Consider the following 26045-nt stretch of genomic DNA (forward strand, 5'->3'; position numbering starts at 1 on the left):
CACAGTAAACCCCACTTGTGAATTCTTAAAGAAGAAATTGTAACAATCTTACCTGGAATCTTTTAGAATGAGAGAAAAAGGAAACACTTCCCAAATCATACGTTAAGGTCAATATTCACTTATATCAAACACATAACAAGAAAAGAGAACTACAGAATACTATCTCTAATATTCAAGCATGATGAAAAATAAAACAGTCTAGCAATATTAAAAAAGGATAATAAAAACATAACCAAATAGGGATTGATTCCAGGAATTCAAGACTGGATTAGCAATCAGGAATTGATCAGTGTAAATTATCATATTAACAAAATAATGACGAAAGCCAAATAAATATTTTAACAACTTCCAAAAAATTCGTTTAATTTAAAAATCCAACATCTATTCATGAGAAAAGCCCTCAGCCAACTAGAAACACAAGGAAATTTTTAAAAAACTAATTATGTTCATTTACAAAAATCTACAAATAACATAAAACTCAAAGGTGGAAAAAAAAAGAATCCATGTTTTCTATCTGAATCAGAAACAAAGCAAGGATTTCTGCTCTTATCACTTCAAAATTCAATACCGTACAGGAAGTGACAGTGTGATGAAAAAAGGGAAAGCATAAAGACTGTACAGGGAGGAAAAAAACATTTGTAGATAACAGCATCCTATACATGGATCATTCCAAGGCATATAACAATTTTTGTCTTAAGATATTTAAATACACAGATCATTATTTCAGATCACCCTTCCGTTTTTTTCATTTTATATATTTATGTTAATAAAATGCATAATTCTTAATTATAGATAATTAGTATTACCAGACTATAAAGGTTTAGGCCACATATAATTAGAAGTAAGAACTAAATGTTTATGAAAGAAAAAAATGCCACCAAAATAAAATCCAAGTTTTTAATTTTAATACTGTTAAATTTAGAGGAAAAAAATTAGACTATTTAAACTTTTATCAAATATTTGCATGTGATTAAAAAATAAGTGAAAGGAATTTAAAGAACAACAGTCCTGTCTCCTCATTACCAATACCAACACCACCATAGCAACTACTTTAAAACTCTGTTTTTGGTTGTTCTTGAAGTTACCCTTTGTTTTTTGCTAGATAATATATGTATATGTTATTATTTCTTAATATATCAAATTTTAGACAACATATTGACTTCCTACTATTAACAAATATTCCCCCTTCCCCAAGTTATAATAAAGCTGTAGCACTGTTTTAGTTCTACTATATAATAACCTTTCTGTAATTTTAATTAATACATTTTACTCCTATTTGTTATTCATCAACTACAGAAAATATATATTTTGATATTTAAACTTCTATCGTTCCACCTTTCCTCCTCTTTTTTTTTTTTTTTTTGGTCGGTGTGGGGTGTGTGTGCTGGGGATTGAACTCAGGGCACTCAACCACTGAGCCACATTCCCACCCTATTTTGTATTTTATTTAGAGACAGGGTCTCACTGAGTTGCTTAGCACCTTGCTTGATGTTGCCGAGGCTGGCTTTGAACTTGCCATTCTCTTGCCTCAGCCTCCCGAGTTGCTGGGATTACAGGTGTGTGTCACCATGCCTGGCTCATCGTTCCTCTTTATACCTTCTAAAGTTCTACCATCAAAGTTAAAAATTATCATATTTGTTTTCTATCTATAATTAGGCTATCAAGGTTAACTGATTCCAAAAGCTAAAATAACAAAGTGTTTATAATATTCTGAGTATATTAAAACTTGTTTATTACACAGCTGAGTATCACTGCATTTCCTGTCTTGTATGCCTTTTATTTTTCTTGGAGGCTAATAGTTTGAATGTCCCTTCCAAAATTCATGATGAAATTTAATTGTCATCGTGACACTCTTTCAGAGGTGGAACCTTGAAAAGGTAATTAGGTCATAAGGGCATGGCCCTCATGAATAGATTAATGCTGTTATCACAGGTGTCGGTGAATTATGAAGAAATGTGTTTGCTGTAAGTTCAGCTCCCTCTCGGTCCCCTCTTTGTCTCACAGATGTTCACTTGCCCTTCCACCAGGTGATGAAGAAGCATAAAGGCCCTTGGCAGATGCCAGAACCATGCTCTTGGATTTTCCAGCCTCTAAACAGTGAGCCAAATACACTTCTATTGTCTATGTTACCCATGTGGTATTTTGGTACAGCAACAGAAAACTGCTGTACCAAAATACCTCTAGGGTATGAGAGGTGTGTTGTCCCTGCTCAAGATAACTTTAGTTGTAGGATTTATAAAGTGCTATTTCTGAGATTAGCTCATAACTTCATCTATTCACTCATTTACATAATATTTAGCATCTAGTTGAGCAAAGTTTATCTGCGACCCCCTTGCCAAAAACAAGCTAGTGAACAAATGGGTAGAAGGAATGACCAGACTGGGGGGTGGGGAGAACATCCTTTTAAACACCAGCCTCCTCCACAAGTAACATGAATCTTGATCAGATTCTAGATTTTTTTTTAAAGCCATGAAACACATTTAATGACATTTGGTACTTTGGAGACATTTTAATAAAGGCTGAAGATCAGGTGATATTAAGTCAATTGCTGTTTTTCTGATATGTGATAATTATTATTGTGGTTATGCAAAATGTTCTGTGAAACCTCATACTGAAATATTTAGGGTGAAATATTATTAGGGATAGGCAAACTTTGCTAGTGATTTTAGGCAAATGTTAATTTCTCTGAACTTCATTTGTGTGGTGTTATGGTTTAGAGAGAGATGAGGTGTCCCCCAAAAGCTCATGTATGAGACAATCCAAGAATTTTCTGAGGTGAAATGATTACTCAATCAGTACCGTAATCCAGCGATATGGTTTGAGGGGGCAGTAAGTGTAGGCAGGCAGAGTGTGGCTGGAGGAGATAGGTCACTGGGAGCCTGCCTTTGGGGTTTATATTTGTCCTTATTTGAGCAGAACTCTTGTTTCCAGTTGCCATGTCCTGAGCTGCTTTCCTCTGCCGTGATGTTCTGCTTTACCTCACAACCCAGAGCTATGGAGTCAGCCTTCTATGGACTGAGACTTCTGAAACAGTGAGCCAAAAGAATCTTTTCCTCCTCTATTTTGTTCTTTTTGGTCCTTTGGTCACACAGATGAAAAAAAGCTGACTAAAACAGGTGGTAAGCTTTAAACAGACTTAGTGGATTATTATTACTGCTATTAGTAAGACTTAGCAGAACTACTCAAAAACAGGAATGAAAAAGGAAATTTTAAAAACCAGTCTGCAATGAATGAATGAATACAATATCCAGTTTCAGAAACAAGGCAAAAATATTATGAAACAAACACTAATTCAAGATACTAAAATTTATTATACCACTCAGACATTTTATAATTATGTGATTAAAAAGTTGTCTTCTCAAAAAAGACAAGGATGATGACTGAAATGTCAATGTTTAGTAAAGGAAAAACAGTGAGTTCAAACTAGTTCAAACACATTAGAAATAATGTTCTTCCAAAGAGTAGAAATTATACTGATGGCAGTAAATATCTTTACCTAGATATTACTCAGAGGAGGAAAAAAAAAAATAGCAGAGAGGGGGAAATCTGTATTTCTTACAGCAGAGGGAAGAAAAAAAACCGAACATTGAACAACCTAATATTGTCCTTTGGACTGCTGATCATGAAGTCTTCATTAAAAGAGAAAATGGGGTGATTGTAGAAATAAATGTCTATCATAATAAACACATTTACAGATTATAGAAGGGAAGAGGCCCGCAATCAATTCCAACCAACACCAGTATGAGTGTTTCTTTTCTTACAGGAAATCAATTGGCTATTTTAAGTTTCCCCAAGATCTGGGTGCTCTCCAAGATAAGCTACAATTAAAGCAAAGTTAATATCTATAAAACTTCTCACTCAACATCTTTGTAGGTGGGAGAAGTTTGCAGTGTTTCTCTTTAAGAACCAAGGCTGGGGTTGCAGCTCAGTGGTAGAGCACTTGCTTGGCATGTGTGAGGCACTGGGTTTGATTCTCAGCACTGCATATAAATAAATGAATACATAAATAATAAAGGCCCATCAATAACTCAAAATAAGTAAATAATATCTATCCAAACCTTTTAAAAATGTTTAGATTTAATGTAACAAGTAAAAGTGAATGGAATATTAAAAAATAAGTGGTATATTTCACACTGAATTACTGGATTTATAAATAAACTTAAAAAAAAAACAAGAAAATCTGTCTCCTCACCATTCCAAGTAAAGAGCAAGACTGATACAGCAGCAGAGGTAATACATGGGTTCATGACACCTCTTCCCTTTCAGTCATGTGTTACATGCATGGAATTTGTCTGGAAGTTTTAGGCTGAACCTTGCAAGTCTGAATCTGTAGTGAGGTTAGCCATATAAACTGCTCAGCTCACAAACACCCTATTTTTGTCAGAGTTGGCATCACCATGGCCAATATCTAAACAATAGTTAACATTGTTTTAGAGTATCTAAGCTATACTTCCAAGACTGAACCATGATGTGCATGATATCTCTATGTAAGTATGGATAAGGTATGATGGTAATTCAAGGGAGAAAAAGACTACCTCTGGGTAAGTGGTTTGAGGAAGACTTCATGTAAGGATATGGCATTTAGGTTATATCTTAAAGCATGAGAAGATTCTGAACAGATAGTCCAGGAGTTGGAATGGAAAAAGCTATTGCTCGGGGCTATGGCAATAGCACTATTAGAGCAAAGAGATGGCAGCAGAGGAATATCAGGAAATTAAAATTGTCAAAGTGTTATTTGAGGTTTAATAAAAAACTCCTACTCTGAATGTAACAGAGTAAGATTTACTTGGAAAGAGCAGCAGCATTTCATACAACATATAACAGAATCCTACATATTGATTATAAATGAGAGATCTCACATTATGTTATCTTGCAATAAACATATGAAGTTTATAATATATATTAATAGATTTTCTGTAAACATGTTTCTAAAACCTATACTTTAAGGCATAAGCAACATTTTATTATTTATTTATTTTTGGTACTGGGGATTGAACCCAGAGGCACTTGACTACTGAGCCACATCCCAGCCCTATTTTGTATTTTATTTAGAGACAGGGTCTCACTGAGTTGCTCAGCACCTTGCTTTTTGCTCAGGCTGGCTTTGAACTCAAGATCCTCCTTCCTCAGCCTCCCTAGCCAGTGGGATTACAGGCATATGCCACCATGCCTAGCATAAGTGACACCATATAAGAGAAATAAGAAATGAAATATATAACAATTATCAAACACTTACTATATGCTTAGTATAGACACCAATGTTTGCTAAGCCCTCTCTGGCTTTGGGATCCATGCAATCATTTAATCCCACATATGTTACAGCAGGAACAATCATGCTCATATAAACCTGGTTCCACTGCTTTGCCTCATTTGATGGTTCAGAGGCACACACCTGATCAAAATGAACCAGAATTCCGGGATGGTTTGAATTTAGACTCAACGATCTCTTGAATTTCTCTTTATTCTAAATGTAATTATAGCTGTGGGAATCTGTATGTATTCTTATGGACCTTGAAAATCTAAATCTGTAGTGATGCAAGCCATATAAACTACTCAGCTCACAAGGAATTGGAGAATGTGTCCAGATTTCAAACATCCAAGTAACCAGGAAGAAAAAGCAAACAGAAGTAGTAGCCCAAAGTGGCTTGGTCTTCTGTTCTAGTTTGTTTCTTTTTTGTACTGGGGATTGAACCCAGGGGTGTTTAACCATTGAGCTATATCCCAGTTTTGTGAAAAAATAATTTATTTTGAGATAGCATCTCAATTGCTGAGGGTCTTGCTAAATTGCCCAATCTGGCTCATATCTATGATCCTCCTGCCTCAACCAACTGAGTTGCTAGGATTAGATGCATATGCCATTGTACCTAGTGTCTGTTTCAGTTTGTTTCTAAGGCCTGACTGTATTCTTGCTTAAAGGTGTGCAGAGCTTAACCCACACCACCATGCAGTATCACTTATGCCAGGTGTGGAGGCATAAGCCTGTAATTCCAGTGGCTAGGGAGGCTGAGGAAGGAAGATCTTGAGTTCAAAGCCAGCCTGAGCAAAAGCAAGGTGCTAAGCAACTCAGTGAGACCCTGTCTCTAAATAAAATATAAAATAGGGCTGAGATGTGGCTGAGATGTGAGCCTCTGGGTTCAATCACCAGATGGCTGCCCTGGGGTCCAGAAAACACCCTGGTATCTTTAGGGTAAGTACTTTTTTTGCTTGCACTAGTTTTAGTGTGTATCTGATTTTCTCTAATAGGCTTCTAGCTTGCCAGACATTGTGCTAGACACTGTCATATATAATATCTTATTAATTTGAAATGCTGGTTTATTAAATTGAAAAGCTAAAAATAAATTATAAAGGTAGGATGTACTCTGTGGCTTAGCCTGTGTCAACTGGCTTGAATTTGTTGAAACTAAAAGGTAGACTTCTACTGGAGTTAGAAATACTATTTCTATGACATGCACAAAAATGTCTATTAATTACCAAGAATTGTGACACATGCTAACTAAACATAAAATTGCATTAGTTGACTCACAGGTGTCATTATATACAAGATTGTGAATAGTCTGTGTTTAACTTCATCATTTAACTTGATGCCATTCACCATTTAAAAAATTCTAGCTGTTTGTGCATCTGTCTTGGAAAGAGCAATTTAATAACAACAAGACTGCCTTTAAGAGCTCTCATACTCTGACAGCCTTTTAGTCTTAAAGACACAGCTGGAAGCCCCTTGGCAGGGGGACAACACATTGATCTTTTCCATCCCTTTCTAACTAACATGGATGAACATCATTTTATATGCTAGATAACAAGGGGATATATTTTAATAGCACATCGATGTAACTCTCTTATTTTACTTTATTTATTTATTTTTATGTGGTGCTGAGGATCAAACCCAGGGCCTTGCATGTGCTAGGCAAGTGCTCTACCGCTGAGCTACAATCCCAGTCCTTGAACTCTCTTATTTACAAACTGTTCTCTCCTACACTGGCTTATAACATCAATGAAAAATAAAAAATCCAAGAAAAAGTAAAAAGATCACCAAGTGAAAAACACTAAATTACTATGATCAGTTATATTTTAAATATACTTTCATCAAATAAAATTCTCAAAAATACCTCACAAGAACTATTTCTCGGCTTTTTTTTTTTTAAAGAATAGTGATGCAGGGAAGGGAAAAATATGATATAAAACATAATAATCAGTTCATGTATGTCCATGACACCAATATAAAACTGAATTTTTCACAAAGGTATACAATCCTGAACACAGATGAGCTTCTCTGTCTTCAAAGGAGCAGGAAAGGAGGGCATGTGCAAGTTACTGCAATCATTTAGTGATTTAATAAAAGCCACCTAACACAAGTAAGGGGAGGTGTGTTAATCAACTTTCCACTGCAGTTGCAAAATACCTGAGGGAAAATAGCTTAGAGGATGAAAGATTTGGCTAAGGTTTCAGAGGTTGTAGTTTGGTCTGCTGGCTCCATTGCTTTAAGCCTGAGGAGAGGCAGAACATCATGGTAGAAAGGTGAGGCGGAGTAAAACTGACTGTCTCATAAAAGCCCAGACGTAAAGAGAAAGACGAAGGGGCTGGGGACAACATATAGTTCCCAAGAACATGCTTCCAAGTGATGACTTCCCTCAATAGGGAACTCCAGTAGAAATCTACCTTTTGATTTCAACAAAATCAGGCCAGTTGACACAGGCTACCTCCTACACTACCTCTCATGAAAGTCTTCAAGTAGTTAATCCATCAATATATTAATCCACTGATGAGGTCAGTAACTAAAGATCATTGATTTTGATGGACCAATGTATTGACAATGTATTGATCAACTTTGCTTGGCTTTCTTTTGAAATATAAGAGATTCAAGCAATTATATTTAGCATATTAAAGGTATATCTCCAAACTTTGTATTATAATTGAGAAAAACTAAATTTAAACTAAATAAGTTATCTTATTAATTTTAAGGTGAACTTCTAGGTACAACCTATTTGGCACAGAATGTATCGGAAATGTAACTTTCTGATCATTTCATGTATTATTTCAATTTGTTTATGATTACCAGGAAAATTACACCAGGCTAGGGACTAATAATTAGCTTATTGTCCATCCCAACTGGGAACAATAAGGTTGTTGAAGACCTAGGACTAGATTTCCTCTTTTACCATTCCGGTCACCTTTAAAAGTCACAACTGATTATCCTACTAACACCATTAGTACTAGGAAAACACAAAACGAAGCATGTTTTTGTTCATATTAATTTTCTTATTCCTTGCTTCCCCAAACACACTTGGGTATAAGGTAACACAAGAATCATCTGGCTTCATTAGAAGAGGCTGAGTTAGAACAAGAGTAGTATTACTCAACATCTATTTAAAAGGCTATTTCTTTCTTTTTTATAAACATTTTTTATTTTAAGACAGAGTTTCACTATGTTGCCCAGGTTAGCCTTGAACTTTTGATTTTCTTGCCTCAGCCTTCCAAGTAGCTGGGGTTACAGGTGTGCACCATCATGCCTGGTCTAATCCATTTTTGTCTCTTGGTTCTAGATGTGAAAAATCCATAAAAATTTAAATAATATATGATACATAATTATATAATATGCAATTATACAATAAAATATAATTATATCAACTAATATAAGCTCTGTATTCTGATTTCCAACACATTTTAATGTACCTATCAATTTCATTGAAATGCTTGAGAATTTAAAATTTGGGACTTAATGTATTAAAAGGATATGCCAGGCTGAGCGTGGTGGTGCATGCCTGTAATTCCAGCAGCCCTGAAGGCTGAGGCAGGAGGATCACAAGTTCAAAGCCAGACTGAGCAAGAGCGAGGTGCTAAGCAACTCAGTGAGATCCTGTCTCTAAATAAAATCCAAAATAGGGCTGGGAATGTGGCTCAGTGGTTGAGTGCCCCCTGAGTTCAATCCCTGGTACCAAAAACAAAACAAAAAGTATATGCCAATAAATTATTATCCCAAGAAGTCACTAAAACTTGATTCTAGAATTAAAAAAAGGAAACATATAAAAAAGAAATAAAAGCCAAGTCTCTGAAGGTATTAGTCTAATCTACTTCTAAACACCAGTTATTCTTTTAAATGCATAGAAGATGCAAACAAATATTTCCTGCACCCTCCCTCAACTACTTATAAATTATGTAACCTTGTTCCCAAGGACCACATTAAATTCTAAATTTACTACTATTCAGTTCCATCACTCTTTTTTTAAAAAAAAATATTTTTAGTTATTGATGGACCTTTATTTTATTTGCTTATTTATATGTGGTGCTAGGAATCGAACCCAGTGCCTCACACGTATGAGGCAAGTGCTTTACCTTTGAGCTACAACTCCAGCCCCAACTTCCATCACTCTTAACAGAAGAAAGGAGATACTATTTTTATTAGCTGTCTTCTTTGAAACTGTCTCTTACCAGTAAAGATTCACAATGTGAATGCATACAATCATACTATCCTTTTCGTAGAAAAAATAACTCTTTGAAATCAATACATGGCAATGTCTTGCTTTTATCTCTTGGCAGAAAAATTATCACTCTCACAAAACTTTTCAGAGGCCTGTCATTTAAGTTTGACCAATTCATAAAGGTATAAATTAGAATAGTTCTTTAACTTGTAAGCCAGATAAATAAAAAAGAATCCGTCAACTAATATATTTCTGCTGAAGTAAAATTTGATGTCGCCATTCTAATGACAAAAATTACACGTGTACATATGCACATACATACACACAAGTTTTTTTTTGGACCAGGCATTGAACTCATGGATGCTAAACCATAGAGCTACCTCCCAGCCCTTTTTTATAGTTCATTTAGAGACAGGATCTCCCTGAGTTGCTTAGGGCCTTGCTAAATTACTGAGGTTAGCTTTGAACACATGATCCTCCTGCCTCAGCATCCCAAGCTGCTGGGATTACAGGTATGCGCCATCAAACCCAGCTCACACAAAGTTCTGAATAGAACAGGTCTGAAAAGTACAAGGAATGAATTCTAAATTCTTTCACATGAACTCTCAGAATGTAATGCCTACATTTTCAGTAATTAACTCTTAATGGATAGCTGAAAAACCACTGATATCATACACCTCTACCCTGCTCTGGTGTGGATACTGTGGCAGATAGCCAGATGGCCTCATAACAGTGGGAGTACATGTGGGAGGAAGAGAACTCACAACAAAATGTGAAGCGAGAGAAGGATCCTGGGGCTGTGCTTGCTCTTATAACATGCTGTTTAAGAGCTCAGGAGTCCCAAGAGCTACCTGTAGAAGGTAGCACCCTCCAACCTCTGACCTAAGGATTTCCTATTAGGCCCCACCTCTTAAAGGTTCAATCACTTCCCACACTGCCAAACTGGGGACCAAGCTTCCAACACACAGGCTTTTGGGGGACAAACTCAAATCATACCCAAATCATAGGAAAGAGGCTACTAATAATTGTCTACCACACTGGGTTGCTGTTGTCAAGATTAAAGGAAATTATGGGCATAAAAGTCTGGCATTTCCATTATCTTCCCTCAGGAAGACTTCTTTCTAGGTGATACAAGTGAAGCCCCTCAAAACAGAATGTCACTTTGGCTATCTGATAACTCGGTCTCTAAAATAACGAGAAAGTAAATTAGGACTGCATCTGTAAGTATGCTAAAAAAGTAAAACTCCATTATACAAATGCAACATACCTAAGAGATCTAAGGAATAAAAATGTTCTTCAACTTAAAAGGGTTCAAAAGGTGGTTAGGAAAATAATTATATCTAAATGATTACAACACACTCAGGTTTCTTCTTTTTTCTCTTTTTAAATCTAATTGAAGTCTCTATCAATGTTTTGATTTAAAACAAATTTAAATTTTATACAACCATTCAGTGAAATAAAAAGCTAAGAAAAGTAGGCAGAGGCTGAGGCTGTTATGGAAACAATGGAGTGGAACATTCTTGCCCTTTATAATTCCTTTGTCAAACAGAAACAGCTTTATTTGGAATCATAAAATCAACCTTCACCTTCATATATTACATTATAGTCATGCAGGGTGACTTGTATCTTACTAAAAAAGTGGGAGAGTCTAAGGGATAGTTTTTTTTTTTACAAGTTTTAAAGATAACTTTATCTTGAAATTATTTCAAAATAGAAAAGTTGCAAAACATTTAAAAAAGATATCCCATTTATCCTGAACCCATATTTCTCAATTGTTAATACCATCTCGCCACATTTGTTTCTCCCTGTATATTTTTTACTGGATCATTTAAAATTAAGTTTCAGACATAATCACAGTATAGTTATCAAAGTCAGAAAACATTGGCACAATACTATTATATAATTTGTAGACCTTATTCTAGTGGGATGCAATTTTGAAATATATATCAACAGCCTACTATTCTTACATAAATACAAAGGGGTTACTTAAATCAAGGGTCAGCATATAACTATAGTCTATGGGTTGATTTTTAAAAAAATCTTATTAGAACCATACTTACTTGTCTACGTCTTGTCTATGGCAGCTTTAACTAAAACAGCAGAACCGGGTAGTGTCACGGCAATTGTCTATCCTGGAAAACCCCAAATACTTACTTTGGCCCTTTCCAGAAAAAGTATACCAAACCATGACTTGAAGAATAGAATGCATGTGAATATACATATATTGATATTAATTACAGATTTTATTAAACATCAAAAAACTGAAAAACATAAACCCTGAATCCCTAAATGTTTGTCAACAGACTGAGTGATTAAATAAAATAAGGTATACACTAAAATACCATCCAGGCATAAAAACAGTGACACGTGTACAAGCAGGTAGAAATATGCCCTCAGTATATTGTTAAGCTTTGAAAAAGGCAGGTTACAAAAGACTCCTGATTTTATTGTTAAAATATGCAAGCTTCCTTGCATTTTGAAAATGAGTATATTATTACAAAAATTAAAAATCTGTTTCATATTTCCTTCCTTATGCTCAATGGCTATGTACAACATTCTCAGCATTGATCAATTTATGAAAGATAATTCACACATCATTCATCATTTTGAAAACAATCTGTCCATACTCTAAAAATTACTAGATAACCTTTTTTTTGGCACTGGGAATTGAACCCAGGGCCCTCATGTGTGCTAGGCCCACTGAACTACATCCCAGTCTACGAACTAAGTCAAGTTCAATAGTAACAGTGTATGCTGGTATTGTGCTAAGTGTTTTCATATATTTAAAACCTGTACCCTATAAGGCAGATGTTATTCCCTTTATCTTAGAGATGATGAAATAATTTGCTCAGAGTCATAAAAGTAGAATGGAAATGTGGACATGAAGCAGGCCTACTGGGTACCATTTGTGGAGATGATGCAGTAATGTTAAGAATACCAGCTGTTGAGTTATTATACCTGGCTTTGCAGACTGTCTTTATCCCTTGCCAGCTATGTGTTACTTTCTCCTTTTGCACCTCAGTTTCCTCATATGTAAAATGGAGATGATGACAGTGTCCATTCTCATGGATTTGATCAATAAGGATTAAATAGTTATTGCATGAGTAGTCTTAAAACTGCAACTGGCAAAGAGACTGTATATTGTAGTGCCGACAAACCCTGGACTAGGTACATCTGGGTCATGAGTTGAATACTACTACAGCTCTCTGATAACACCGCTCTTAACACCTTTCTAAATCATTCATGATCTAGTTCTACATTCTGTATAAACTCTTTATATGACTCAAAACAAGTTATATGGCTAGGTGAGTTTTTGTATCGGGGACTGAACTTGGGAGCACTTGACCACTGAGCCACATCCCCAGCCCTTTTTTGTATTTTATTTAGAGACAGGGTCTCATTGAGTTGCTTAACGCCTTGCTGTTTGTGAAGCTGGCTTTTAAACTTGAGATCCTCCTGTCTCAGCCTACAAAGCTGCTGGGATTACAGGCGATGCAACACAGCACCCGGCCTAAGTTATTTTTTAATGGGAAATTACTACTGTGCTTGAAAAGGATGTTTTAGTTCGTGAGAAAGTATGAACTGAGTCAATCAATTTTACTTGGGTCACAGTAAACTGCAGGGTCCTGAGAAACAAAATGTAAAAGTAATGTTTAAGTTTTATGAATATGTTCTCCTTAATGTTCTTTCAAAATCTCTTGCTAAAAAACTTTTTAGCAAGGGATGTAGCTCAATGGTTGAATGCCTAGTATGCATGAGACCCTGCATTTGATCCTCAGCAAAATAAAAATAAATTAGAATGTTATCACTATATTGTAAAAACACTGTTTTTCTTATCCTATTTGAAAAAAGAGAATCAAAAATATAGCAGCATAAAGCCCAACAGTGTTCATCTTAAAAGTTCACTAGAAGTTGAAAAAACAGATTTGAAAATTTTAAAAAAGCAAAGAACAAAACAGCAGATCACAAAATTTCCATCTCTGGACTGGCCTATTTTTATAGTTTGCCACTGTAATCTCAAAACCAACTTGTCCTAAGTGAGATCCTCTTTTGCCTCTTCTTTTTCCCTCCTCATAGCCTGGTCTTTCTGGCTTCCCTTCTTACTCCCAAACCTTTCCAATTCCAAAGGTATGCAAATTCACATTGATAATATTTTCCATTTCCATTGTTATCATCTTGGATCAGACTTTTATTAGACATCACCACTAGTACTTTATGTTCAAATCAAACCATCCTTGACTTTACCCACTGTGACTGGTCAATACACATATTATCAATAAACTACTATGTGCCAGCTACTGTACTAGATATTTTCATATACAGAATCTCATTTAACCCCCATACATCCATGAGAAGCACTATCAGAACCATTTTATAGAATGATAACTACGTGTGGATAGAATGGCTTTGGGAACTTTGATGAAGGTCATACTACCAACTAGTGGTCTGAGATTGAAATCCAGTTCCAAGACTACCTAAAGAAAGATTCTGATGAGCTTGTTTTCATTTTAAAAGCCGCCATAGTTCCTACTATCTTTGACCGTAAACAGTCAAATTCTTAGCCTGGTATTTAAAGCACTCTATAATAAGATCCAAGCTTTCACTCTTGTTTGGCATAATCTTCCTATGCTACCATATTCTTTAGACAACATTGACAACTCACTATATCTTAATTATACCCAAATATTCTTACTCTTTATTGGGGTTTATGCCATGGTCTCCATCTTGAAATGCCTTCTTTACCATCTCAAAATTCCACATACACTGTGAGGCTAGGCTCAAATGTCATCTCCTTAATATATTCTTTTCTAGATTTTCCAAAAGAATGTTGCTTTTCTTTCAACGGAAGCTCATGGTATTTTATACTGAAACTCTGATTCCCTTCATATGTTAATAGTGATACTGATGATGTACACAGTACCACTGTTCGAATTTCCATTGAAGAAAAGGATCACAAAATGACTTATCTCCTCATATTCAGTTTCTTCTCATACAATAGTGCCTTACATTGATCTGATATGGAGACTGTATGTTTCTGTATTTTAACATAAGTGCCCACTCTTTTCACAGCATTTCACAATCATACTAAACAGTAAGAAAACCTAAGGCAGAAAACTGCATCCCTCATTTTTAATTAAGATCAATTTCAAGAGTGAAAATGTTGCACAGGATTTACTATTAAAGCTCAAAGGCATTTAGTACTTAAAAAGCCAAATCGCAGAACATTATATACAGTTAAAATTTCACTGAATCCCTCCTGTATTTGCAAATATTATCAGATTGAACTAAACCAGAGTTTTCATAAAAACTGACATTTTCAAAGAAGCTTTATTTGCATTAATCTTTCTCTTTCTTTTCATAAGATTAAGACTGTAAATGGCAAATGGTTAAATAGGTGCACCAAAATGCTACCTGCAAGGCATTTGGCCCTACACAAATACCAAAATGCCAACTTTGAGGCATCTGGCCTAAAGTATTTATAAATCTGTCTCAGATGTTCTTACTCAAAAAGTCAGAGTTCTTTAGGGAGCTCTTTTATGTTCTTTGTATGAACACTCAACAATATGTAGCTAGAACATTCAATATCACTCAGCAAGAATTCTAAAATTCTCTACAACTAAAAGGGTAAATCTTAGATCATACTTAGTCATTTTATTTAGGCAACCCTGAACTTACACATAGTCAGAAGTCCTTTTGACAAGTTATATGGCTAGTTGAGTTTTTGTATCGGGGACTGAACTTGGGAATTAGTAATTCCAGAAGTAAAATACTTACACCAATAGGTATCACATTTGTAAACTAAAATTCTCATTCTACAAACCAGACTTTTCACAAAAGTAATAATCAGCAGGAAATCTTGTTTTGTGGACTTCCTCTTCTAAAGGTTTTTATTTTATTAAAACAGATCAAAAACAGCTTTGAAGGAAGGAAGGAGACAGAAACATGACTAAAAGTCACTCTGAAACCCTGAAGGTGTGAGAACAAAAAAGTGTTGAGAGTACCTGGAGGATGGAGGCCAGAGTCTTCTCAGAAACAGTTACTGAATATCCAGAGTAAAACCAATCATGACACTTGCTGTAATGAAAGATACTGGTGGCGATAACACTGATCAAATTAGCATACAGCTACAAATATAAAATTCCAACTGTGACACAAGTATTTATCAAGGAGTTTGTGCTAGTTAGGAAAGGCTTCCCAGAGGAAATGATGATTGGTTTATCAGGTTCTGATAAGAAAAGAGAAAACACCTGAGTATTTGAAAGCATGGGACTTCAAAATGGGAATGGCTACTTGGTGACAGAAAAACTGAATACCAAATAAGGAGAAAGTGAGGAAACTCAGATATTAGCTACAGTAAAAAGTCACTACTACCTTAGGCTGGAATGACAAAGGGGAAAAAGTGGTATTAGAAGAGGCCAGGGGCTGAAGTACCAAACAGAAGTTGGAAGCATTGTGGGCCTGTCCTGGGAGAAACAAAGAGCATGGAGGAGAAAGAGCCTTTGCCAGACATGTTGTCCAAAGCAGAGGATAAGAGGAAAACCTCCCTGGCTTCCCCAGTGCTTCACTTCCTATGAGTGTTTCACTCTGGTCAAACTTGGCTGAAAGCTGGATACCCCTGAAGGCTTGACACACAATGGCAGAGGCTAGTCCTCTTAAGGCATGGAGCAGGGAGACCGCCCAAGAACAAACCTGAGGGCAAACAAGCTAACATCTGGCATAAGCAGAGATCTGAAGAATGGGGTGGGTGACGATATGTGTGGAGGAGTGAGTTGGGGGGAAGGGTACACACATATCAGGATCGTGTAGTGTACAGAGAGTGTGACCAGGTATGACGGAGTAAAAGACAACCAAACCACACATGGTTTGGTTGAGAATGAGAAGCAAGAAAGAGGGCAGGGGAAACAAATAGGAACCAGACCAGGAAGGTTGACTTTGTCACATCAAAGAATTTGTTCTTATCCTAAGAGCAATAAAAAGTCATTGAGGGAGTTGGAGAATATCATGCTAAGAGAGGTAAGCCAATCCCAAGAAAACCAAAGGCTGAATGTTTTCTCTGATAGGTGGATGCTAATCCATAATGAGGGGAGGGGGATGAGTGGAGGAATTTTGGAGTTGGGCAAAGGGGAGGGGGGGCAGGGAGGGGCACAGGGGTAGGAAAGATGTTGAAATGAGATGGACATCATTACGCTAGGTATGTGCATGATTGATTGCACAAATGGTGTGACCCTACTTTGCATACAACCAGAAGCGAAAAATTGTGCTCCATTTGTGTACAACGAAGAGTATTCTGCTGGCATGTATAACTGACAAGAACAAATTTAAAAAAGACAGAGAAGGAAAAAAAGCCATTGAGGGACTTAAGTGGGCAATGGACAGACTTAGATCTATATTTCAGAAAATCATTCTGTCTTTTTGCTTACAGGACATTGACTGAACAACACAACATACCAGGAATTATACTAGGGGTAGGACACATAGCATTAAAAATATAGCGTATTTGTCCCCCTGTGAAGTCTACCACCAAGTATGTAGCCTGCAGTATTATCAAAGACCTTTTAAGTATTCTTTTAGCATTAATCACCTGATTATCATCAGGGACATGAGATTTATATTCATAATTCCATAGACTTAGTTCTCAACTCAGTAAATTTGTTGATTATCTATTATTTATTTTTTGTATTTATACATTCTCATTAATCACACCCACCTGTCTTTTCAGCTGAAGAACACTAATTCTTTTTCCCATCCATTTACTTTTATATGGCTAACTCATTTCCTTGTACCCGGGGGTACATTTTACGTAAAGTATTGAAAGACAAAATCTGGTTGACATGTGCCTTTGGCCTATCTTAGACCTTACCCTTTTTCTTAAATGATGTGATACTGAGGGGTGCATTAGATATCTTGCAATCATAAGGATAAAACTATATGAGTGACGGAAGATGAAGCCAGGCTCTTTTATTACAGCGTTGTAGTGTCTTAAAACTTCAAAGGCATATTAAAATACGGGAGGAATTAAATTTCTTTCATTCTGCATATTCATTACAATTAGTGGTTACATGCACTGAACAAATTTCAACATTTAAAAGGTGAATTTAAACCTGAAGACTATATTTATATAATGATAATGTCCTAAATTCATCATTAATTTAGCATACTTGTTTTCTAAAGAGCTATTTTCTACTCAAATTTGCAATATATCCCAAATTATCAAATCCTATTCTCTGATATTTTGTATTGTCTTGAAAAACTAATTCTCCTCCCTTGAGTTATTAAATTCAGATATAGGTAATTTAATGCCTGAAGACACTTAATGTTTTTGACATTTTCAATGAGATTACTAAATACAGTAACCTAGAATTCTTTCTTGAAAACTGTTAATGACATATACAAAGATCTAAAATAATAATTCAAGATGAAGGTCTTGCTAGCCTTTGTTCTAAAGTATTAAAGCTGTCTAATCTCATATCTTTGCAAATATAATAAAGGAAACTGAAAATGCCAACAGCAATGGCAAGTTACAACCAACTCACAGTCAATAATGTACTTAGACAAAACAACGTGTTTCAATGTAGTTATGTATTTCAATACAAACTCTAAAACTGGATATTTTATTCCTTGAGGAGCTGATTCAAACAGCGGAGATATAATTTAAAAGAAAGTTGGGCAATGACAGTCACCAAATAAAAAAGGAAAACACCTTTAAACCTCTATTTTGACCATGTCAGTTACCAGGGTCAAAATCTTCAGCAGCTCCCACTATTTTCATCATCTCAAATTCTGTATGCCAGGCTGCCGTCCCTTGCCAGTTTTACTTCTCCCTACTTTCCTATTCTCATCAAAATTACTTTATTCCTTCCAAGAAAATTTCTATCCCCCCCTCTGATTTTTATGTAAGGATGTTCACAACAGAAAGAAATTGAAAACAAATTAAAAGTAAAAGGAACACACATAAAAATACCTTGCCATTACATGTTAAAAGTTTTAGCAGCATTTTTGACTGTTAACCCTGAAATACTGGGGAGATATTAATATTGGGAAGAGAAAAAATACATATATATGTTCATTATTTACCTATGACTCAGATTTAGCTGAGCATCGCCTCCAGTGTCTTCTTTTTAGAGGCTTTCCCTGTTAACACCAGATCTAAAAAGCCTCCTTTGTCATAACTTCTAAGTCCTTTGTCATACACCTTTTCATGTACTTTTCTTCCCAGTACTTGTCAATCTCTGGAACTTTGTTCACTTTTTTGGCTTCCAGTTTATTGCTACATTCTGTCCTATAATGGGAAGCTTACCTCCCAGCCAGCTTCTAACTCCCACACCAAACCACTGCCCCATGTTCATATAACAGGTATAGGATCTTTTCTTTTTTGGAATCGTCCCTCCAGCCTCCAAACAGTGCCTACCACAAAATAAATGCTCCTAAAACACCTGCTGAATGAATGAATGCTGTGAATTCACGTCTTCTCAGGCATTCAGAAAACTATTTCCTTCTAATCCCTTACTGAAACAATTTTAAAGTTCTGGAATGAAAATCAGTCAGATTTTATTTCTTAGGCAGACAGTCTGAATATTAACTATTTTCACGTGATTTATTTTATTACCAATATTGTACTATTTTAATAAGACAATTAAGAACTGGTCATCACTATTTGCTCATGACTAAAAATAACTCTATGAATATAAAAATATTAATAAAAATATGCTTAGAGAATAAAACCTTATACAGAAGTAAAATTAAGTAAATCAATTTTACCGTCTTAATAGAACTCCTTTGTTTTTCTTCCCAAACACCACTGCTCAACTCAAGTGTGCAATGAATATTTGCTTCTCTATCATAGGATCCAAAAATGAGTAATCTGCAGTACAAAATAAAACAGGAAGAGCATTATACCGATTCTATGCATTATTTTTTTAAAATTTCTGGTCACTATAATAAGAAATACTTATTCCATTACTATTGTGGTTTATTTACAGGGGAAAAAAACAAGTCAAACCTAACATTTTGTATGCCCTCTAGTGGAAAAGCAAAGTAAAGCTAAAATTAGATGAGATCACAAGATATGCTCTTTTTCAGCAGCCAAGCCAAACAAGAAAATATTATCCACTCATAAGACACTGACCACATAGCCTTATGTAGTAAGCAAGAGTTAGAGATTTTTCAAGACTGTTGAATTAAGAATTTTAAAAGTTGCAAAGCGATACAGTACACCAGCTCCACAAAAATTAAATACACAGAAGTATAATACAATTGTTTATAAACAAACACACAACTTTATCTCCTAATGTGAACCTATGCAAATTATTTACTTCTCTAAATCCAGCTGCTCCTGCAGAAAATTTGGGGTTAAAAATAGTACTTACCTCTAAGAATTGTTCTGAAAGTACAAGACAATGTACAAAAGGCATTTAGCACAGTGTTTAGCAAACTCTAAGTGCTCAATGGATGTGTGTCATTTCTATTATCTTGAAAACAATTATCAATGAATGGCAACACCTAATTTCCCTGTTTACTAGGCTGTCCTAAAAAAGAACACCTGAGGTCCAATTATGAAATGATGTAAAAACTGTTTTTATTACTGAATTTAAAAAAAGAGATCCCTTATGTGTCCAACTTCTATTTTACCTATATCCTTAGAATCTTCCAATTTGTTTCAGAACAGTTTTAGCACTAACCAACATTTTGACTGTTACTCTACCACTTCATCTCTACATGAAGATTATAAATAGGAGTGAGATAATTAAGTAGATAAAATACATTAGAGAAATCTGAGAAAACTGTGTCCTGGGTTTGGCAAATCATGACATCATGTGCATACCTCACAAACTGGCCTTTTCACACACTGAAAAGTTTGAATAAACTTATGTAGAAAAATACCTGATTTAAATAATCCTTCAAGAATCTTACAAGGAGCTTAAAACTTAGCATTTAACAACCTATTACCAAAAAGAAGGCAGGCCAAAAGAACTCATAATTTTAAAATATTAACTTCTAACTACAATTTTCATTTACCAAACTCTGCTGCCACCATCTGTTTAAAGAGTAAACTACCTCAGAGCCTTTACTACCATACAGAGAAAAGAAGGTTGGGCACCACCTAGCGCTCCTAACAGAATTCTCAGAAATTCTCCCTGAATTCATAAGCTATTCCATATTTTCCATAGTGTTTTAAAAATGCTTTTAAAAATAATTATACAAAACGTAACAAAAATTGACCACAGACCTAAATGAAGAGCTAAAACAAAATTCTTAGAGGAAAACATAAAATCAAACCTTTTTGACCTTGAACTACACAATGGTTTGCTAGATAAAACATCAAAACCATGATCGCCAAAAGGGAAAATAGATAACTTTGGCTTCATCACAATTAAAAAAATTTTTGTAAAGGGCACACCATGAAAATGAAAAGATAACCCACACATTGGGAGAAAATATTTGCAAATTATGTACTTGGTTAAGCCTCCAGTATCCAGAAAAAAAATGAAAAACTCTTACAACTCAACAATAAAAAGTAAAATAATCCACTTTTAAAACAGGCAAAAGGATCTGAATAGGTGTTTCTACAAAGATGTACAAATTACCAGTAAAGCACATGAAAAGAAGCTCAATGTTATTAGCCATCAAGGTAATACAAATCAAAACTACTTGAAATGCACTAGAATAGCCATAGTGAAAAAGGTAGCAAGTACTGGTAAGGATATAGAAAAACTGGAATCCTCATACATACTGGTGGGAATGTAAAACAGTGCTGTCACTTTGGAAAACAGTTTGGCAATTGCTTAAAAAATTAACATATGAGGGGCTGGGGTTGTGGCTCAGAGGTAGAGCGCTTGCCTAGCATGCGTGAGGCAGTGGGTTCGATCCTCAGCACACATAAAAATAAAATTAAAATATTGTGTCCACTTATAACTAAAGAAAAAAATATATTTAAAAAAGTTAACATATGATATGATTCAGCAATTTCACTTCTAGCTATACAGTTGAAAGAAAAGCTTAAAATATTTATATTAACATCAAAATATGCATATGAATGTTCAAAGGAGCATAATTCATAACAGCCTCAAAGTGTTAACAACCAAAATGTCTAACAAGTGATAAATAGGTTAAATAAAATGTGGTATATTCATAAAATGAAATATTTTTTGAAGCAAAATGAAGTACTAGAATATACCATAATATGAATAGAAAATGCTAAGTGAAAGAGGGTTACAAAAGAACACATACACAGAATATGAAAATTTATAGACAGAAAGTAGATAAGTATGTATAACAAATTATAAGAAGCCATTGTTTATTTATTTTTTCATTATTTATCATTTATTACTTATTTTAGTTTATTTTGGGTACTGAGGATTGAACCCAGAGGTGCTTCAAGACTGAGCTATAACCTACTTTCACCCACTCCCAGTTTTTCATGTTTTTGAGACAGGCTCTCACTCAGTTGCTTAGGACCTCACTAAGTAGCTAAGGCTGGCTTTGAACTTGTGATCCTCCTGCCTCACTCAATATCCTAAATTGCTAGGATTATAAGCATATGCCCCTACTCCTGGCAAGAGGCCCTGAATGAACAGACCAAGCTAAATGGAGTTATTCAAAATTAAGTACCACATAATCAAACTGAAACTTTAATGAAGCAGATAGATCCCCAAATACACCAGTTTTTCCTAAAAGCAATACATTTCAGTATATCTGAATCAGTATAATAAGGAAGTTCCCTTAGCTTAACTTTGACAAAAAAGCAATCTGAAGTAACCTGATGTTAATCAACCTTTTTTCCCTTCTATTGCTGTTTCCTTGTTCCCATTTCATTCTTTTTTTTTTAAATTTTTTTTTATTTTTTAGTTTTCGGCGGACACAACATCTTTGTTTGTATGTGGTGCTGAGGATCGAACCCGGGCCGCACGCATGCCAGGCGAGCACGCTACCGCTTGAGCCATATCCCCAGCCCCCATTTCATTCTTAACAATGAAAACCCACTGTTTTACTACTGCCCATTGGGAACTATAAGGGGTTTTGTAGAAGGGATGTCACCTGCTATTTTGTTGAATAGTTGCTGCCTTGATTCATGAACTGCAAATAAAATCCAACTGGATCTATAATTAAATTTGTTATCACTTTGCTGTCCGGCAAACTTCCCAATGTAAAATTAGGAAAAACTAGAGGAGAATGGGATAGTCTGCTAATGAGTATGGTATTTCTTTGAGAGGAATGAAAATGACCTAAAATTAGATTATGATGATGGTTGCATAACCCTGTTACAAATACAGTAAAAAAACAGTAAATTGTACACTTTAAATGGTAGAATTGTATGGTAGACGAACTTTATCTCAATAATGCAATTCAAAGAAAACAAAAAGTGAGTGATTATAATAATGAATAATCATTTTTCTGTGATAGGGTCATAATAAGTTTCAAAGATGTTAAAGGATAATAAATGTTTTGGTTTACTATTATTATGAATCAATAATAATATTGCAACAAGATTATATATCTAAAAAAAAACATAAACATGATCTTTACCTGATACAGAAATTTGATAATACAACATATTAAAAGGAATCTTAGGACAAAATAAATTCAATAGAAATCATTAAAAATATTAAAAAGATAATGACACAAATATTTGAAACTTATCATTATTTGTTTTTTCTTTTTTGCTGTACTGGGGATCGAAACCAGGGCCTCACATATAGTAGGTTAAGTGTTTTTACCACCGAGCTACATTCCCCAGCCCACAATTTATTATTCTTAACAATGGATGTTTAAAGCACACAAAACATTATTCATTCTATTCAAAAGTCTTTATTTATTTATTTTTTTTAATGACAAATATCCCAGCAAATGGGATATTTTCGCTATTTCTGACTGCTCCAATCGTATGAGTACGGGTTGAATATCTCTTAGCTAAAATGCTTGGGACCAGTAGTGTTTCAGGTTTCAGGTTTTTCTGATTTTAGAACATCTGCATATACCTTTGAAATGCTTAGGGAATGGAACCCAAGACTAAACATGAATTTCATTTATGTTTTATATACACATTATACATATAACCTGAAGGTAATTTTATACATCATTTTTAGTGTTCCTGAGTTTTGACTGCAACCTGTCAATGAAGTCAGATGTAAAATTTCCCACTTGTGGGTACATACTGGTGCTCAAAAATTTTTGGATTTTGCTGCATTTTGGATTTCAGATTTGAGATGCTCATCCTGGATTTTCATTGTTTCAGTTAAGTTTATTTTGATGTTTAATGATGAAAATATTTTGTCTGGTTGTTTAGAATTTAGTTTTGCTTTTGTAATGTATAACTAATTGATTTGAAATCAGCTTTTGATTCTAGTCAAAGCATTATACAACATCTTCACATACATCACATCTTCTTTTTACATTTCTTCTGTTAAAGCACTCAGAAGGAACTGCAGCCTTTAGTAAGTGTTCAAATACTAGAAAACACCAGCAAACAGTATTAATACTCAATAAAGAAAATAACATCAGTGCTTCCTAGATAAGTTAACTTCCCTATTGCTGTGGTCTGGATGTTCCCCACAAAACTCATGTTGAAGTCTAAATCTCCACTATGAGGTATTATTAAGGGAGTTGAAACTTAGTCCAACAATAATATTTGAAGGTGGAAATACTGGGAGATAATTAAAGTTAAATGAGGCCAAAAGAGTAGGACCCTGATTAGATGGGGCTCTGGCTTCCTAAAAGGAGAAGAAACTTGAGCTAGACACTCAGTCTTCCTTACTAAGAGATCAATTTTTAGCAACACTGTTTTCGGTCATAAGGCCTGCATCAGAAGTCAAGCAGATGCTAGTGCCATGTTCTTGGACCTCCAGAACTGTGAACAAAATAAACCTCCCATTTCCCAGCCTCAGATATTCTATTATAGCAAAAGCAAACGTACTAAGACAATTTCACAGAAGCACTTGTCAAAATTGTCAATCTAATAATTTACTCCAAAATTTATCTCTTAAAAAAGTACTATCTCTTAGAATTTTAATAAAGTATAATGTTTATGAACTTATGTTTAATATTTTTCAGTCTAAAAATAACAAAAACTTACTCCAGACTGTTTAGATTGTAACTATTTTCCACAAGCTCCATATCTCGTTCCTGGGACATAATTCCTTACATTAGTGTTTCCTGCGCCTGCTTTTGACTTCGATTATTAGTGGACTCCTTTGACCAGTAATGCATTTATGTTGGCTGTCAGGCTTTAGTTCTCTGAAGAATAACGGTATTTCCTCCATTTTCCTGATTTCCCAACTGTTATCTAAATATTTTAAAAATATGGAAGTTTCTGAAGAAATGACAGAAACGAATGCCTACTGGAAATACTAGGACCAGTTAGATGTGTGCTTTTAGCTTAAGATGAACTATACTCTTCATATTTAAAGTACTAATTTTCATTCTATACCTCTGTATTCTTACAATTCAATCTTCAGTAAACAAAGCCAGACATTCCATTCAAATTATAAAATCACTAGGAATAAGTAGTAACAACCATTGGCTAATACCTGTTTTAATTAAAAAAGATAATCAAATTACATATAGTAGACAATAAATGAGTATAAACCAAATTTTTACTATACTATTTCCAAAGAGTGAGGAAAGATCAGCACTATTACACAAAAAAGCAAAGGAAATTGCCTTTAGAGCCCTCTATCTGTTGAAAGAGTTATTATTAGCTCCATGAAAGTTCTGAGTTCAAAATATAAAGTAAAAGAAATCTTGAAAGCTTATGTTAAACAAAACACAAACCAGATCTATTAAGAAATAGGGAAAAAGAATTTACATGGCTCAAGAGCAAACTACTGAAAAAGGAAAGTAATTCCCAATGCCCCCTGTATTAAAAAGTTGTTTTTTAATAATTTAATATGAAAGGAGAACCTTGTACCCAAAGGGGGCCAACTATCAACTCATCAGTTGTTAAAAAAATTAAGCTTGGCTGCTCACTCCTTCTCACATTCCTCCCACTCAGAAACATCCTCACATAAGGACTCAACTCTACTGTCTACGACAGTGACTTAAAAATCAAATCTCCAGGCCTCATCTTTCTCCTATTCAACCTGTAAAACTCCAAGAATTTGCAGAAAACTTCTACAAGGAAATTCAACCACACCCTTCTCCTTACGTCACATAAAATGAAATCCACTTGCTTCTGAAATTAAGCACCTGTTTCCCTTACTACTCTTCGAAGGTAGAAAGCTAAGTTTTGCTCTTTACATCGCCAAAATCTGAAAAATAATAAATACTTGCTGGCCAAATTAATGCCAATGATAACACGATTCTATACAAGAATCCTTAGCATTCCTTTTCCTCCCCTGCCTATACCATCCACAGTCACTCTAAGCCCTGTCCCAGTAACCCCTCATGTCCCTACCTTCCTGTTCTTACTAACGTGTATCCTCACTCTTAACTACTGCATCCCTTAGTTTGTCTCTGGGGATTCAATCATTCCTTTTAAAACCCACCCTATAAGAGTCTTCTGAAATAGGTATTTCTTAATGATACCAACAATGACTTTTCTCTGATTAAAGGATCACAGTCTTCTTTTGCTAGCAAATTTGGCCCTCATTTTTATGCTTCTACACTTCATTCAGACAGATCCCTGAAAATATT

The 26045-nt window shown here is 34.9% G+C and overlaps 1 protein-coding gene across 1 annotated transcript in view; it reads right to left on the reverse strand.

Annotated features, from left to right (window-relative positions):
* Nucleotides 1-26045, reverse strand: part of PDZD8 (PDZ domain containing 8) — an 87027-nt gene that overhangs the window by 12607 nt on the left and 48375 nt on the right. The window contains exon 3 of the mRNA XM_081268870.1: nucleotides 19176-19278. Within this exon, the coding sequence (XP_081124996.1) occupies nucleotides 19176-19278 (103 nt within the window). The remainder of the gene's footprint in view (nucleotides 1-19175; nucleotides 19279-26045) is intronic.

The sequence above is a fragment of the Spermophilus citellus genome, assembly GCF_964194105.1.
Source record: "Spermophilus citellus genome assembly, chromosome: 15".
NCBI lineage: Eukaryota > Metazoa > Chordata > Mammalia > Rodentia > Sciuridae > Spermophilus > Spermophilus citellus.